This window comes from Myotis lucifugus, unplaced genomic scaffold, assembly GCF_000147115.1.
Source record: "Myotis lucifugus unplaced genomic scaffold, Myoluc2.0 scaffold_135, whole genome shotgun sequence".
NCBI classification, from domain to species: domain Eukaryota; kingdom Metazoa; phylum Chordata; class Mammalia; order Chiroptera; family Vespertilionidae; genus Myotis; species Myotis lucifugus.
The window spans coordinates 3,439,844-3,455,395 of record NW_005871183.1 but is presented as its reverse complement, the minus strand read 5'-3'; the positions used below and the strand labels follow the sequence as shown (position 1 = coordinate 3,455,395).

The following is a 15,552-nucleotide window of genomic DNA, read 5'->3' as shown; positions in this document are numbered from 1 at the left end:
GGTTCTTTCATTACCAAATGTGTTCTATGTCCCAGATAGATTAACCACCTTTCAGGTGCAAATGTCGCCATAGTGTGGCATGAGAAAACTTCATCATGTGAAATAGACCTCAGAGAGAAAAACAAATTCAAGTCTAAAATGTTATTACAACATTATTTCACTAGAAAATAATAATTGGTAAAATATAGAGTGAACCAAAGGTGGTAAAAAAACAAGGCATTTTTAAATTCTGTTAAAGTTTGTGGTTAACTTCTGTTAAAGCTTGTGGTTCTCCTACAATTTAAAGAAAATATGTAGACTTAAAAAATACTCTGGTCAAGTGACTAAAAAGGAAGGATGCATAAGATATCTTGAGGTGATATAAGGTTAGGATGTACTCTGACCCAGCACCAAATGTTTCCTTTTGTCATATATTTTAAAACTATAGGTTACTGGCTATTTTCTAAACTATTCCTTCCCACCTTCATTTAAGAAATCAGTTTATAGGTGGTAGGTGTTTAGGTTTGGGGGAAATGAAAAGGAAAAAGAAATCACCAAGATATTACATACTGCAAGAGAAATAATAATTTGGCAAATTCATTCTAGCTTTAAAATTAGCATTAAAATGTCTTATACTACCATTACAAAATGGATATTCTCTTTGCTGTTACTCTGTTATTTTGCCAATTGAGTGAATTTAAATTTCTAACATCAAAATGGAGTTTACAAGGAAGGAAATAATATGATCCACCTCCACTCCCCCCAATTTAATACTTAAATCTCTGATTGAATTGGCTTTTATAATAAGCTCAAGAGACTGTAGCTGCTTTAAAAATAAGCACATAGTAACCTATATATTAACGTGCTCAAAAGTAAGTTACACATCTTATTTCGGCCAACATAAACATGCCCATCCCATTTTTCTGGTTTACTCTATCTGCAAAAACTGTGTAATTTTGTGCTTAAGTTATTCATTCCGGCAGATTAATTTCTTTTGCCTGGCTCATTTAGGCCATAGAGGATTAGGAAAAGTTTGTGTACTGAAAACAGAAGGAAAGAAAGGTGAGAAAAATAAAAAGAATAATTAATCAATCATATAGTACATACATCAATACAATATCTACTAAATCTCAATCAGTTGTTTATTGGTTGGCAAACAAGTTTCACTTTTACAACAAATATTAGTAATGAGGTCATCCAACTTTGAGACCATACAAAATGGATCGTAAATTTAAAAAGAAAATTATATGTGCTGCTAATTTACCTCTTGTATTCCTATATTACTTAAAATCCTGTCAAATAAATAAATGTTCCTGTTAGCAAACAGAAGATTTGTTTTAATCACTTAAAAATAACTTGACAAGGGAGTGGATTTCCTTTAGAATCGGTAGTGCCGGTGCCCACTTGGGGATCAGACTGAGCATTCAGCACTTTAATGCCTATGGGATACCGTGTTTTTTGTTTTTTGTTTTCACATGCAGAAGCCCCACTAGTTCTATTGACATCTCTTGACTTCTAGAACCATAGCTACTGTCATGGTGATGAATCGCTTGCCAAATATGCTTGCATTACAACAGATGTGCACCGTAAACATAAAAGTTTGTCCTGCTCTAATTTGCAAAAATGCTCTTGGAAATATTCTGACTGAATAAAGATATATAGTGCGGAAGGAAGTCTAATTTTATTTATTTTATTTTTTTTGTAAAAAATAATTTGTTTGCATTACTAGAAAATGATTCTTATAAAGTGATAGTTCATTTATTATTTATTTATTTATTATTTATTTATTTATTTTTTTGCCAGGTGACATTTTAAAGAAAATAGGCAAAAAAGCAAGGGGGAAAAAAAGGAAAGAAAAAAAAATGAAGAAAGAAAGAAAACAAAAGCAAAAGGAAGGAAACTTTGCTCTCTTACTGGCAGACAAACTTGCAAGACCAGCACGAAAGAAAAAGAAAATGTATCTCTTTTTTTTTCTTTTCTTTTTTTTGCACTACATTAACAGGACTCAAATTCTGGAGGAACAGAAAGCAGACTATATGTGCAATGCTAGTATCTGTACATTACATAGAAATTGTTCAATTGTTTTCTGCCATTAGTTTTATCATCCGTTAATACAGCAAATCATAAAATATGCATCTAGCATATAATTCTAGAATTCCCCTCCGTGTCGTTATTAATTGTGTTGTTTGATTTTTGTAGACCACAGCTATTCCTGCTGCGGTGGACTCAGGTGGTGAGTGACTAAAAACCACTGTGTGATTCAGTTTTGCTTTGCTTTTATGTTTGTTTGTGCAGCACTCCAATCTAGACGCAGCATTGTTACTAATTTCAAACAACTCTTCCGGCCTTTCAGAAAAAAAATCAGGTCCTTGTCATTATAGTAACAGAGCATCAGAGATGTTAGAACAAACACAACATGATCAACAAGGCCACAATGAGCGCCATTTTCTTCATATCTCGTTCATTAACATAATGAAGTCTCCATCTGAGGGGGGAAAGGGCAGGAAAGGAGAGGGCACAGGGGGGCTTCAGCAGTGACCTTTCTCCCCTGGGCTGACCTAAAAATCCCAGTTTAAAAAAAAAAAAAGGTCTGACAGTCTGCGGTTGTCATTCCAGAACAGCATAGAGATTGAGGAGTCCACATCCTTCCCGCCGCAGCTCAGAGCAGCCCAGCAGGTGCAGCAGCTCAGAGCAGCCCAGCAGGTGCGCGCGGCTCGGTTGGCGTCCATTCTCTGTCCCCTCTATAGGCTAGTGACCAGGTGAGCGGGTCCTTTGGAGCCTCCCCTCGGGCGGGGTCCCGTCTTTGTTGGGGGGGACGATAAAGCCATCGCTGCTCCCGCGACCCAGCTGGTAGTAGGTGTGCAGCTGGTGGATGTGGTTTCGGGAGCCCAGGTTTGGCATGCTTTTGTAGTAAACATCCTCGGCATCGCCCCCCTTGGCCGGCGGGGGTTCGGTCTGGGTGCTGGTGGTCACACTCTCGGCGGCGGGCACCCCGGCCAGGGCGGGCATGCTGGTATAGCGCGAGTCCCTGTGGGGCGACGGCAGCTCTTCGGTGTGCTCGTTGGTTAGCAAAGGGAAGAAGCTCTCGCTGTGGTCTTGGGGGATCCGCCTTCGGGGGTAGTGGTGTGGCTGGTGGTTCTCCGCGGAGTAAAGTCGCGGGGGCAGTAAGGGGGCGTCGGATTCCTCGTGAATGAGTTCCAGGCCCAGGCTCTCCTCGTGGCTGAAGGAGGTGGCGTCATCCAGGACGATGGCGTCCTCTTCACTCCCCCCGCCGCCCAGGTTGTTCACCAGCTTGTTCATCAGATTCCGGTTCTGCTCGCAGGAGCGCTCGTGGTTGTTCAGGTAGGAAGGGATGTAGTTGGACGTGAGTTCCTTCAGGATCTTTTTCTCCAGGGCGGTCTCGTTGTGGTTGTAGCCTCGGTCTATGATTTGCACACAGTTGCTCAGGTATTCGCCACTGGCGATGCTGTAACTATTGGCATGGTTACCATTCAGTGGTAGAGTATCCATGACACTTGTATCCCTGGCATTGTTCAGAAGCCCCTCTGAAAGAAATTACAAGACACTGTGACATTGCTATCCAGTGGGTCATAGAACACGCACAAACACAAAAGCAGAAACATAGCACTGTGAAGTATGTATAAATTGCTAGCATTTTTAATTTAGTATAAAATGTTTGGAAGTAAAAAACACTAATTTAATGTACACATCTATATATACTTGGACAATTGATAGAAATCTTATAAATGGAAAAGAACTATTTAAAATAAATCTTAAAAATAAAAAAAAAATCTATGGATTTGAAATTCACACACAAACATTGCCTAAACTTACTTGAAGCCTATTTAATTACAATTGAGGGGAGAAAAAAAGCAAAAATTTGATATAATCATTCATAGCTTTCAATTTATACACATCAAAGTCAATTCAGTAATTAGTTACCTTTAATTTTACATGTTGTCTTAACATTGGAATAGGTATAATAATAACATAATTCCTGTGTGGTACTTTGAATATACGGTCAAAGTAAATGAATCAAGCACTTTCTAATAATTTGATATATAATTCTGTAATATTAAAAGTAATTCCTATATATAAAACCACAAAAGGATTATGTTAAATTTGTCAGAATGATGTAGTCATAAAATAATGTTTAGTCAAATGAGTGGCACATCAAAATAATTTGCACATAGGAACTTTCAAAAGAAAAATATTTGTCTTTACTTTCTGCTTTTTTTTCTGCTATAAGCACTTTGGTTGCTATTATATAGTAACCCATTGGTAATTATTTAGGGTCATTAAGGTAATAATACAAAAGAATGTGATCTGGTTCCTAAAAACATAGTGTGAAAATTAAAGTTTCCATTTCATAATGAGTGATTACTTTGTGTTATATATTAAACTTTAGGCTTTAAAAGAGATTGATTAAACATTGTATTCTGGAAAGAAACAGCTATAGTGAAATAAATTTGACCACATGCTTATTTAAGGTTTTTGCATTCTCTTGAATGAACAGAAATCCAAGATCTATAATTCCATAAATCTCTTCAAATGCAACCACAAAAGAAAATCAAACACAAACATTCGACCAATAGTGGTAAATAAGAAAGGGTATTGCTTTACAGAACAATTAACTGAATAATTCATTAACTTCTCAAAGTACTGCTAACTTGTGAAAATATAGCATTCATTCTATATCTGTGATGCAATTGTTTATCAAAACTGAACTAGTTCACTGCTGGCTTAAATAAAGTGTCCCAAATTGGTCAATTTTTAGATAGACATCTGATGGATACTCTGTGTTCAAGTAACATGGTTTTCAAAAACAGCAGTGCATAAAATACATTAAAAAGCAGCCATCACAGACATAGGGTGAAGCAATTTATTTTCATGTTATACGCTATCTTGTAGACAAATCCACAATGTTAAGGAAAAAAAAGTAAATGCTTTTTAAAGGGCCGTATGTGATGGGTGACGGCTGCTGCAGAGGCTGCTATGGTAGGCTTGATGGTTATGGTCGCGTGACTGATGCATTGAAACGTGTTTATTATTTCTGTTGTCAATGCATTAGGTACAGGTTGAAAACAGCCATAGTAAAATTAAAGTGGGCATGTTGCATATGACATATATTGGTATGATGAAATGTACTAATAAAAATTAAAAGTTTATGAATTAGCAAAAATAAATGCTTAATTTAAAAACAATTTAACTCACACAAACATTACATGAGACTTAACAACTATGCTGATTATGTGACACAGTAAAAGAATCAGACAACAAAAGCGTCTAATCTCTATTAACATATATTTATATAAGTCAATTCATAGGTTCTTTAGTTTTTAAATTGTGAGATGAACTGTTTTTAATAACTACATCATCTATATGTGATGCAATAAAAGTGAACTAAAAAAAATTACATTTGATATGCAATGTTTAGCTTTACTCCCATACTTGTCTCTCTGTAGGGCTCTAAACGACAGCATGAAGAAAAGGAAAGAAAAAACAACAAGTAAGCTTACAGCGACAGTAGAAGAAACATGAGTAAAAAGCAAATTGATGATATGCAGAAAAAAGAGTCAAAGGAAATAATTTTCACTGCCCCCAAATTCATGAGTCTGTGTTACATGGTTTATCATAATTAAAAATACTGAAATGTTAGTCAGAAAATAAAACCCCCACCTTAACACATGCTAGTAAAATGAGTCTTTAATAAGCGTTTCTACAGTTTGTAAATTTCAAACAAATACACTTTTTTTTTAAAGTTAAGATTATCACACCAACCAAGGAAAATAAATATTTGAGGGCAAGCCATGAATATTTCTACAACTACATTTTAATATTATATATATATATGTGTGTGTGTGTATTTATGTATTTTAGAAAATACCCGCTTCTAAGAAATGTTATTTAACTTTAAAATTTTCAGCAAAATTATAAAGCTTTTAGCTTATATACAGAGAGACTATAGTTGAAGGTTTTCATAATTTTTCCCATATTTATTTTCTCTTTGCATGTACAAAGATTATCTTTCCCCTACTGTACCTATATAAATGATTATTATCATTTCTAAATAATACTGATCAATACTGTCATTTCTGGAGCTCATATTCAAAAGTTGTATAACTACGGAGAAAGAAAAAAGGTTAAATCCAATCATTATTCTGTATCAAGAAAATGTTGAGGGAGCGGGGGAATACCACCATCAATATAATTTTCTTCTGGGTTGCTGCACAATCATATGCAATCAAACATTTTTGAACTGGTCCATTAAAAACAATCCTAGTGAAATCATGTTTCTAAAAAACCCCCTATTTTAATCAGGTCAAAAGAACTGCTCTTTGTGATTCTGTTTACAGGAAGGTTAAATCATCATCGCACACACACATACTCCTGCAAATTCACTGGGCTAGGTCATTTCAAGAGATTCTGGCTTGTTAGAATTTAACCCCTGCTTTAGAAATAAGGTGTGTGTACTTTAAATGTTTATTTGGTTCTCAGCAAAAGACCAACAATATTTCAAAATGCAGAGGAATTTCTTTTAAATTTTCAAAATAGCTTTAAAAGGGGAACTGGAAATAGAAAGCCAAACCAGTAAAGCAAGAGGGTAATTGTTTGTAGGTTCATTATAGCTCCCTCCTTAAATGACAGAATTTTAGAACTAGGAAGCACATGAAAGATAGTAAGTTCAATCCCTGCTTCTCAGAGATGAGGACACTGCAGCCAAGAGAGGCTGAGCCTCACCTAGCTACCCTGCACGGAGTGGCAGAACTGGGACCAGGAAGGAAATCTGGATTTGCTCTGGATACTGCCATCTCGTTCTCTTCACATCTGCCTTGGGCTTTGAATATTTATTTATATATTTTATAATATGACCTTGTATCCTTACCAACTATAATGTACAATGTGTTCTTTGCTATATCCCAACCTAAGGATGTAACTGTCTTTAAAATTTTAGAATTGAATTAAATTACTTTAAAATGCACATTATTTTATAAAATCATGAATTCCTCTCTATATTATGTTTTGTTGACAGGTTTATGTATAATGAAATTGGTCTAACAAAAATTGAATTGTCCAATATTGACAAAAAGATAATGGTCCAGAAATACTATGCATGAAGTTTTAAATATTTCCAAAGACAATCTAAATCCAATTCATCTTTATTCATAACAATAAGCTTCAGTACCACTATAAACACATCTTTACATATTTTAAATAAAGGCATTATAAACAAAAATGGGTACTTTAAATCTGAATGCTTCTTTGCTTGGATGGCATTGGTGCAACTGAATCAGAGGACCCATAGAACAGAATTAAGTGGTACTTCAACATAAACCACTCCAGTACATACCGAGCCACCTATATTTCATGTAAGATTTCACCTTGCCAGTAAGAATATAAGTGCATTCATCTGAAAGCATAAGATTAGTAGCAAATGACAATCACCAAGATTTATTTTGGGTCAATTGTAAAAAGAATTATTTTAAGCACTACCATAGTTTATTAACATCTTTAAAATATTTAAACATCAAGTAGCTGAACAATTCCACTTCTGACTCTGAAAAACATGAATAAAATTATTTGCTATCTTATCATTAAGGAAATTCGGTAGAATTGATTTAGTTTACTGGCAAAACCACAAATCCATTCAGAAGAATCCTTTGTGTATTTATTGATGGTCTTAATAACAATATCCAGTAATAAATTCCACAGAAATAAACTTTAAATATATATATTATTATTTTAACGTTTGCATCATGGGAATTTCATTTTGATAGTGTTTACGGAAGTGTTTCATCCTTAGAAAAATCTCCTAATTTGGGATAGCAATAAAAAGAAAATAAGTCAAGAAAGCAGATATTAAATCAGGAAAAACATATAGAATGATAATTATTAAATTTTTCATTATATAAGACACTAGAAACTATATTAGAATAATAAAAAATTGAAACAAAATGCTATCTAAATTTGTTGCTAGTTTTAAAACAATTTCCAACATTTCTTTGTGTGAATAATGTAGAATAGATTTAATTTTTAGATATGCTGTAAATCTTCATTTAACATCACTCAAAACTTACTGTCAGCACACTTTAAAATGTTTATGATGACACAGTTATCTGTCACATAGCCCAAATTTTTAAAAAGGCCATTATGAGGTCTGCTAAACTGTTCTGCCAAACCACATCTGGTGCCTTCGGCAAAATATACTTTATTGAGAGCTACAATGAAATAGGGACATTGACAAATGAGAGAAAATTTAGCGGGGGGGGGGGGAGGGAGAGTGAATATGAAGAAGGACCTAGAAACTATCTCACATTGATGGCATTGAATTCTTTTCCTAGGGAAACAGAGGACTAAAAGAAGACAGGTTAGCTGCTTTCAAGTATTTAAAGGACTACAACAGAGAGCAGAATGCTTTGCTCTTTGCTCTAGAGGGCAAATCTAAGCATCATGACCAGAGGCACATTTCAGCTAGGTGGAAGGAAAAAAATATATACAACAAATGGAGCAATTCAACAGTTAAATGCAGTTGACCATTGAACGCCATGGGTTTGAATTGTGTGGGTCCACATATAAGTGAATTTTTAAAAATAAATACTGTAAATATGATTTTCATAATAACATTTTCTTTTCTCTAGTTTTATTGTAAGACTACAATATTTGATACAACATACACACTAAGAGTTAATAGCTTGTTTATGTAATTGCTAATGCTTCTAGAAAACAGGAGGCTATTAGCAGTTAAGTTTTGGGGGTATCAAAAGTTATATGCAGATTTTGACTGCATAGGGGGTTGGGCACTCCTAACTCCTCTTGTTCAAGAGTCACTGTATATGAAATCCTGAGCTGGGAAGGGTCCTATTAGAGAAAGCCCTTTAGCAATGTCATGAGGAGGACCTAATGAAACTATTCCTTCTTTTGATTCTAAAATTCTATGCTTCTTGGATGCATGGGCCTTAAAGGAGCAATAAAATGTAAAGTTTGCTTAATTATTTTATCCTATTGACAAACAATGTGACTGTATTCCTGAAGTCACTTCTGGATTACTGACTTTGGTATTTAGAAATAATTTAAAAGCATCCTTTTTATTTGGCAAGGTCACCTGGAAAGGTCAGATGGTTTTAGACACCCAGTGGCCATGCTGAAGCAAAGGTACTTTTCTGGAGTGGGCATTCACACCAAATTTTAGCCACTCATGCCCCTAATCATTTACCTCTGACTGAGAAGGTAAAATAAACCAAAACCTCCCACAAAGATTCTCACGGAGGATTAATATACATTTTATTCAAAATCGCCTGGAAATGTTAAATACTCCTAAGCTATCACATCTAACTTGAAGGAATCTTGGACGTCTCTGTCTATAGTGAATTTTCTTTCAAATATAATTTTAAATAAGTACATCTGACTAGGATTATAAATCTTTTATTTGAATGTTATTTTCTTGTGGTCTCTTTACATATGATATATGGATATTTTCAATGTCTTGTCTTTAATATTATAAATTGTTTTAAGAGATGTATGCTTTTTGTTTGCTAAACAATAATTTTTAAAAATATTTTAAATTAATTTTTAGAGAGGGAGGAAGGAAGAGGGAGAGAAATAAGGAAACATTGATGTGAGAGCAGAACATCAAATGGCGACCTCCAGTCCCAGGAATCGAACCAGCAACCTTTTATTGCACAGGATGATGCCCAACCAACTGAGCCATACTGGCCAGGGCACAATTAAAACCAGAGAATGTAGAGGAACCATATTCAAAAGGCTTGTTTTTAACAACAGAAAAAGGATTTGGGGACCTTCATGAACCAGCTCATAGGGACCATAGAAAGCTAGGGTAGAACCTGAACTGCTACTGTTCAGTTCACAGTTCTTTCCTCCATGTTTAATGTAATTTTCCCTGGAGCCCATATGAATGCTTTCATCAGTACTGAAGCTTTGTGCCCAAAGTGTGCTGCATTGTATAACAGAATATGATTATTTATTAGTCTTATAACATTAAGACTAGTGGTTCAAGTGTTCCTTTATCTTACTTACCTTAGGTAAATATGGCATTTCTCAAAATCAATCAACAACAAGAAAAGTACTGACAAGCCACAATACATTTTATCACTTTACAAAGAAACAAACACATATTGATGGATCAAGCATTTGTTTATCAGAAAAAAGGAATCCATTTCTTACTATGAAAAAAACCTAAGGAAAATGGAAAATAAAAGCACCAAGAGGGGTAGAAGGTGAAAGGAATCTGTGTGTCTGCTTCCAAAAGAAAGAAAAGGCAGGAGGAAGGAAAGAAAAATAGAATGTGGCCATAAAAGCTACATAAAATGGGACTCTGACTTGAAAAAAATTAAGATAAACTCCAGCACACCTTGTGCGTTGTACATGCTGACAGAAGGGTTGTTACAGACCGCCGGTTCCCCAAGCAATGTATTATAGGGATTGTTAGTACCATGCGGACGAAGCAGAGCATTGCTTATAAGATGATTAGCCATGGCTCCTGGAGCAGCCCCATAGAAAGACAGAGAAAAAAACAGGTCAATCAGGCAAATGTGTTTGAAAAAAAGAAAGGAAACATTTAGAATGACAACAGTTGATATAGTCCTGATTACAGGCAGGCAGCTAATTAGACTGAAAAATATATGCCGCTAAAGCACACGTTTCCAACAATGCACATATCCAAGTCAATGGGGAAGAAATAAAATGACTAACAATGTTGATTAAGCCACATTTAGGGTGCTCTCTTTTTCAAAGAATAAGCAAGTATATATTCCCATGCTTGCTAAAAGTAAAATAAAATAAAGCAAAATACAATCTTCCATACAAACAAATCATAAAATAAAGTTGAAAAAGTTAAAAACAAAGAAAGAAAAGCTAAAATTAAACAAACATCCCCTCAGTCACAGAAACCACTGGGTTGTTTTCAATGAAAGTAAAAAAGAATAAAAGGCAACATTTAAAACACTCATTTGGAGAGCAGTTGTTGACACAACAGAAGAATTTGACATTTTTAAAAATTTTTAAAAGAGCCATTATTTAAATTGAAATAAAATAAAATAATCACTCTTATTAGTACACCATAGCATACTAATTGGGTGAACTGACAAATATGATAAAATGATAATATAGGTATTATTTTAAAATATTTTTAAAATATTAACTTCATGGTATCAAGTATAATTATATTTTCCATTTTCCAACTGGTTGTTTGGACTTTGGCAAAGCAAAGTAATAAAACTAGATTCTTCCAACTCTTAGTTTCTAACATAACATCAGTATGAGTTGCAACCTCCCACCCTCCAAGCCATTTAACAATAAAGCAAAAAATCACAGGATCGGTTTTATTAAATATAATTAGGGCATGTATGGAAACGATAGGCAGAATGTGTATTTATGGTAGATGCTGAAGAAAGAAAAAATGACTGAGGAAAGGAAAACACAAGTTGTATAGGAATAGGTTCAACACACTAGTATATGCTAATTTAAATATACATATATATTAGAGAATGAAAATATAATCTATAGATGAGGAGAAAATATTTGCAAACAAACTTACAAATATTTACAATCCAACAAAGAGCTAGTATATAGAATATAGAAAGAACTCTCAAGTCAACAATAAAAACAACAACCAATAACACACACACACACACACACACACACACACACACACAACACTTTAATTAGAAATGGGCCAAAAGGATAAAGAGACATTTCTTGGAAGAGGATATAAAGATGGCATACTTAAAATAAAAACAGTGACAATATCAAATGATGGCAAGGATGAAGAGAAATTGAATCACTCATATTTTGCTGGTGGGATTGTAAAACAGTATAGCTACTCTGGAAAATGGTTTGGCAGTTTCTTATAAAACTAAAAGTACAATTACCATACTATCTCCCCAGTTGTACCCTTGGACTTTTATCCCAAAGAAATGAAATTGATATTTATAGAAAAATCTGTATATAGATGTTCATGGCAGATTTATTTGTTATAGCCCATAATGGGAAACAGCAAAGATGTCTTTCAACTGTGAATAGGTAAACAGTCTATGATTCATTCATACCATGGAACACTACTCAGCAATAAAAAAGAACAAATTATTGATACCATATTAAAGTGCATGAATATGTAGGGAATTATACGGAGTAAAAAAGATAATCTTAAATGTTATATACTTTATGATTCCGTTATATACATAACATTCTTGAAATGACAAAATTATAAAATGGAGAACAGATTAGTGATTGCAAGGGGTTAGAAATGGAAGGGGGTATCAGTGGGTATGGTCATACAAGGGCAACATGAGGCACCTTGTGGTAACAGAACTACTCTGGATCTTGATTGTGGTGGTGTATACAAAAACTTACTCTTGTGGTAGAATTGCATAGGACTAAACACACACACACAAATACAATTAAATATAAGAAATATTGAAGAAATCTGAATCAGATGGGTAGATTGTATGAATCTCAATATCCTAGATGTGATATTGTAGCATAGTTTTACAAGATATTTATTGAGGGAAACCTAATTGAAAGTAGATGATCTACGTATTATTTCATATAACAGCAAGTGAATCCACAATGATCCTATATAATAAAAGCATAGTATGCAAATTGTCCCCTCAACCTGGAATTCGTCCAGGAGTTTGACCAGGGGGCAGGGCCAGCCGGGAGAAGAGAGGGACCCTATCAGTGCACGAATTTTGTGTACTGGGTCTCTAGTCTCAAAATAAGAAGTAATTGATATTGAATGAATAAACAAAAACATTTAGTCATTTGTAGAAAATGGTAAAAAAGGAGAAAGGAAAATTTGGCCTGGGAGTTTTAACTTTTTTGAAATTATAGCTCTTTCCTACATAGTAAATTCTTAATCATAAAGCAAATATTTTAACCTCAAAATTGGATAGTGAACACCTTTTGATTTAAAGGACAATATAACTTATCAGATCTCTAGAGCTGGAAAGTTTCAATTCTTTCAGGAAATAAGCCATGTGTTTGCATCTTACACAGCCATAATGAGTGACATGCAGTCATAACTGTAGATCTACCTGTGTTCTGTTAAATTCAAAACCACATAAGAACTTAGAAAAATAATTTAAAACTTAAACATGTTCGTTTTTATTGTTGTTATTAAGGACCCTTTTCTGATAGAAACAGAAGCATACTTTAAGTTGCTTTTTTACTATTGTTCACTTTTATACTTCAGCCATCATTTGAAACCAAAGTAATTAATGTCACTGAAACTAACTTTAGTCCTGTAAATGGAGAGTTATAATTCAAGTGAGGGCTCAGTCACAGGAAATCCAAAGTAGAATATGAAGTTTGATAATTCATGTTTCGCAAGAAGTATAGTTAGTTAGCAATAACCTCTATGGGTTTGCTAATTCAAAGGAGAGATATGTTGGAGTAGGCAACCAATTGTTCCTCATTTGATTCACCTGGTGAAAGAAGTCAATCCTTTCTCATGCTTTACGGACACTCAGGGCTTTCTAGGAAAATTGCACTTTCTGTCCCCATGCAAAACAAGTGCAATTTTCCTAGGAGTTATTAGCACAGGGTTCCTGCACTCCCCACTCACATTTAGGCATGTCAATGACACCTTGAAAGGTGGCACTCATGTGCTTAAAACAACAACAACAATAATAAAAACATCTTGTTGCCAATGCCCCGATCTCGTACCCCCAAACTTGCACAGAACCTGTCTTGCTCTGCCTTTTATGTGCAGTTACTTTGGTCTTTTCTCTAGAGCTGCACTGCATTTCGCTTGCCTGTTGAAATCTATTCTGTTTCTGGTTGTTTCCCCAACTTACTCAGGTCTCTTTGAATTCTGACTGCTGTTTTCCAAGGTTCTGTCCACGCTGTCTATTCCTCTTCCCTCCAACTAACTTCTGATTTGTAAACTTCCCTTCTAATAGCTGTGAGATCGCTGAAGACTTCCAAGAAGATCAGTATTTACAGACTATCTGTCACTGTTTTTCAGCTGCAAAGTTAAGCTTATTGGTTATTCAATTTGAAGATGTAAGTAAGTTACTGCTGGGGGTGGGGAGGAAGAAAGTTACAACCCTACTTATGTGAGAGAATGTTTATGTGCTAATTTCACTGGAATGTAAGCCCCAGGAAAACGGGGAGGACTAGGTATTTTTTCATTGTTCAATTCTAAGTGTCCAGAATAGTCCCTAGATCTCTATGAAAATCTGCTTTAATAAGGAAAACACTTATGTGATCTCTATGGCATGGAGGGAATCTAAAACAAAAGTCATTTTATGAACTATGTGTAGTCTTATAATTTGAGTACTTTTTTTAGCAGCATCAATTATGCAATTCCTAATGTCATTTATTTCCTTCTAACATTATACCAGGTACTATAATATTGAGACATTTAAAGCAGAAATAAACACTCAATACTAATTGTAGATAATAAGTAGGGTGGGGAAAAACTCATGACTCAAAACATAAAGCTCAAATTGGGCAAAAAAAGCTGAAAGCTCAAAGTGGCTATGTAAAAATAGTTGTTCCTTAATTATCTGACTCACTAAATCCTGGCTATAGTCTACTCATACCTGCTTATTTGCTGTAAGAAACAAGGGTTAGTTCTTTAATAAAATTATGGAAAAGGAATTCACATTGAATTTCATTAGACACGAATCACCAACAAAGCTGCCAACAGAAGGCCTACAACAAAATCTTTTATTTCTGTTGCCAGTGTAATACAATGCAAATGGGACTTTTATAGTCCATATGAAAAACTTACGACCATTTTTTCTGACAATTACTTGAAAGTCAGACCCTAAAGCTACTGATAAAGATTACGTGTAAAATCAAAGCCATTTAAAAAAATATATATTTTATTGATTTTTACAGAGAGAAAGAGAGAGGGATAAAGTTAGAAATGTCCATGAGAGAGAAACATTGATCAGCTGCCTCCTGCATGCCCCCTATTGGGGATTGAGCCCACAACCAAAGTACATGCCCTTTACCGGAATGGAACCAGAAACCCTTCTTCAGTCCATGGGCCGATGCCCTATCCACTGAGCCAAACAGGTTAAGGCCATAGTCATTTTTTTTTAACATAAAATATCTCTTTAATAACCTCTTTTATATTTGTTACATGTTTTGGGTTAGAAAAAATATATTAATTTCACCTGTTCGTATTTTCTTGAGTAGCAACTCCTTGCCTTTTCTCTGGGGACCCACCCGCGCCGGGGCCTCAGCGTCGGGCCGCCCAAGAGTGGGCTCCTGGCCCCTGCTGCAGCAGTGGAGGCTGCGGGCCGGCCATAGTCATTTTTAAGAAGAGTGTTTTTTTAAAAAAATCCTCACCCCAGGATATGTTTATCTTTATTTATTTAGTTAGTTTTTTATTTTGAGAGAGAGAGAGAGAGAGAGAGAGAGAGAGAGAGAGAGACCCATCTGTTACAGCCTTCCATACACACTGGAATGGGGATGGGACCTGCAGCAACCTAGGTACATGCCCTGATGGGGTAATGAACCCGAAACCTTTTGGTCTACAGGACAACACTTCAACCAACCGAGCTGCCCGGCCAGGGTGAGTCTTTTTCTTTTTTCTTTTAT

The 15,552-nt window shown here is 35.0% G+C and overlaps 1 protein-coding gene across 1 annotated transcript in view; it reads right to left on the bottom strand.

Annotated features, from left to right (window-relative positions):
- Positions 1–1,447: 1,447 nt before the first annotated feature.
- Positions 1,448–15,552, bottom strand: part of ADGRL3 (adhesion G protein-coupled receptor L3) — a 491,390-nt gene continuing 477,285 nt past the window's right edge. Inside the window, exon 23 of the mRNA XM_014460593.2 lies at positions 1,448–3,524. Within this exon, the coding sequence (XP_014316079.1) occupies positions 2,728–3,524 (797 nt within the window). The 3' untranslated portion in view covers positions 1,448–2,727. The remainder of the gene's footprint in view (positions 3,525–15,552) is intronic.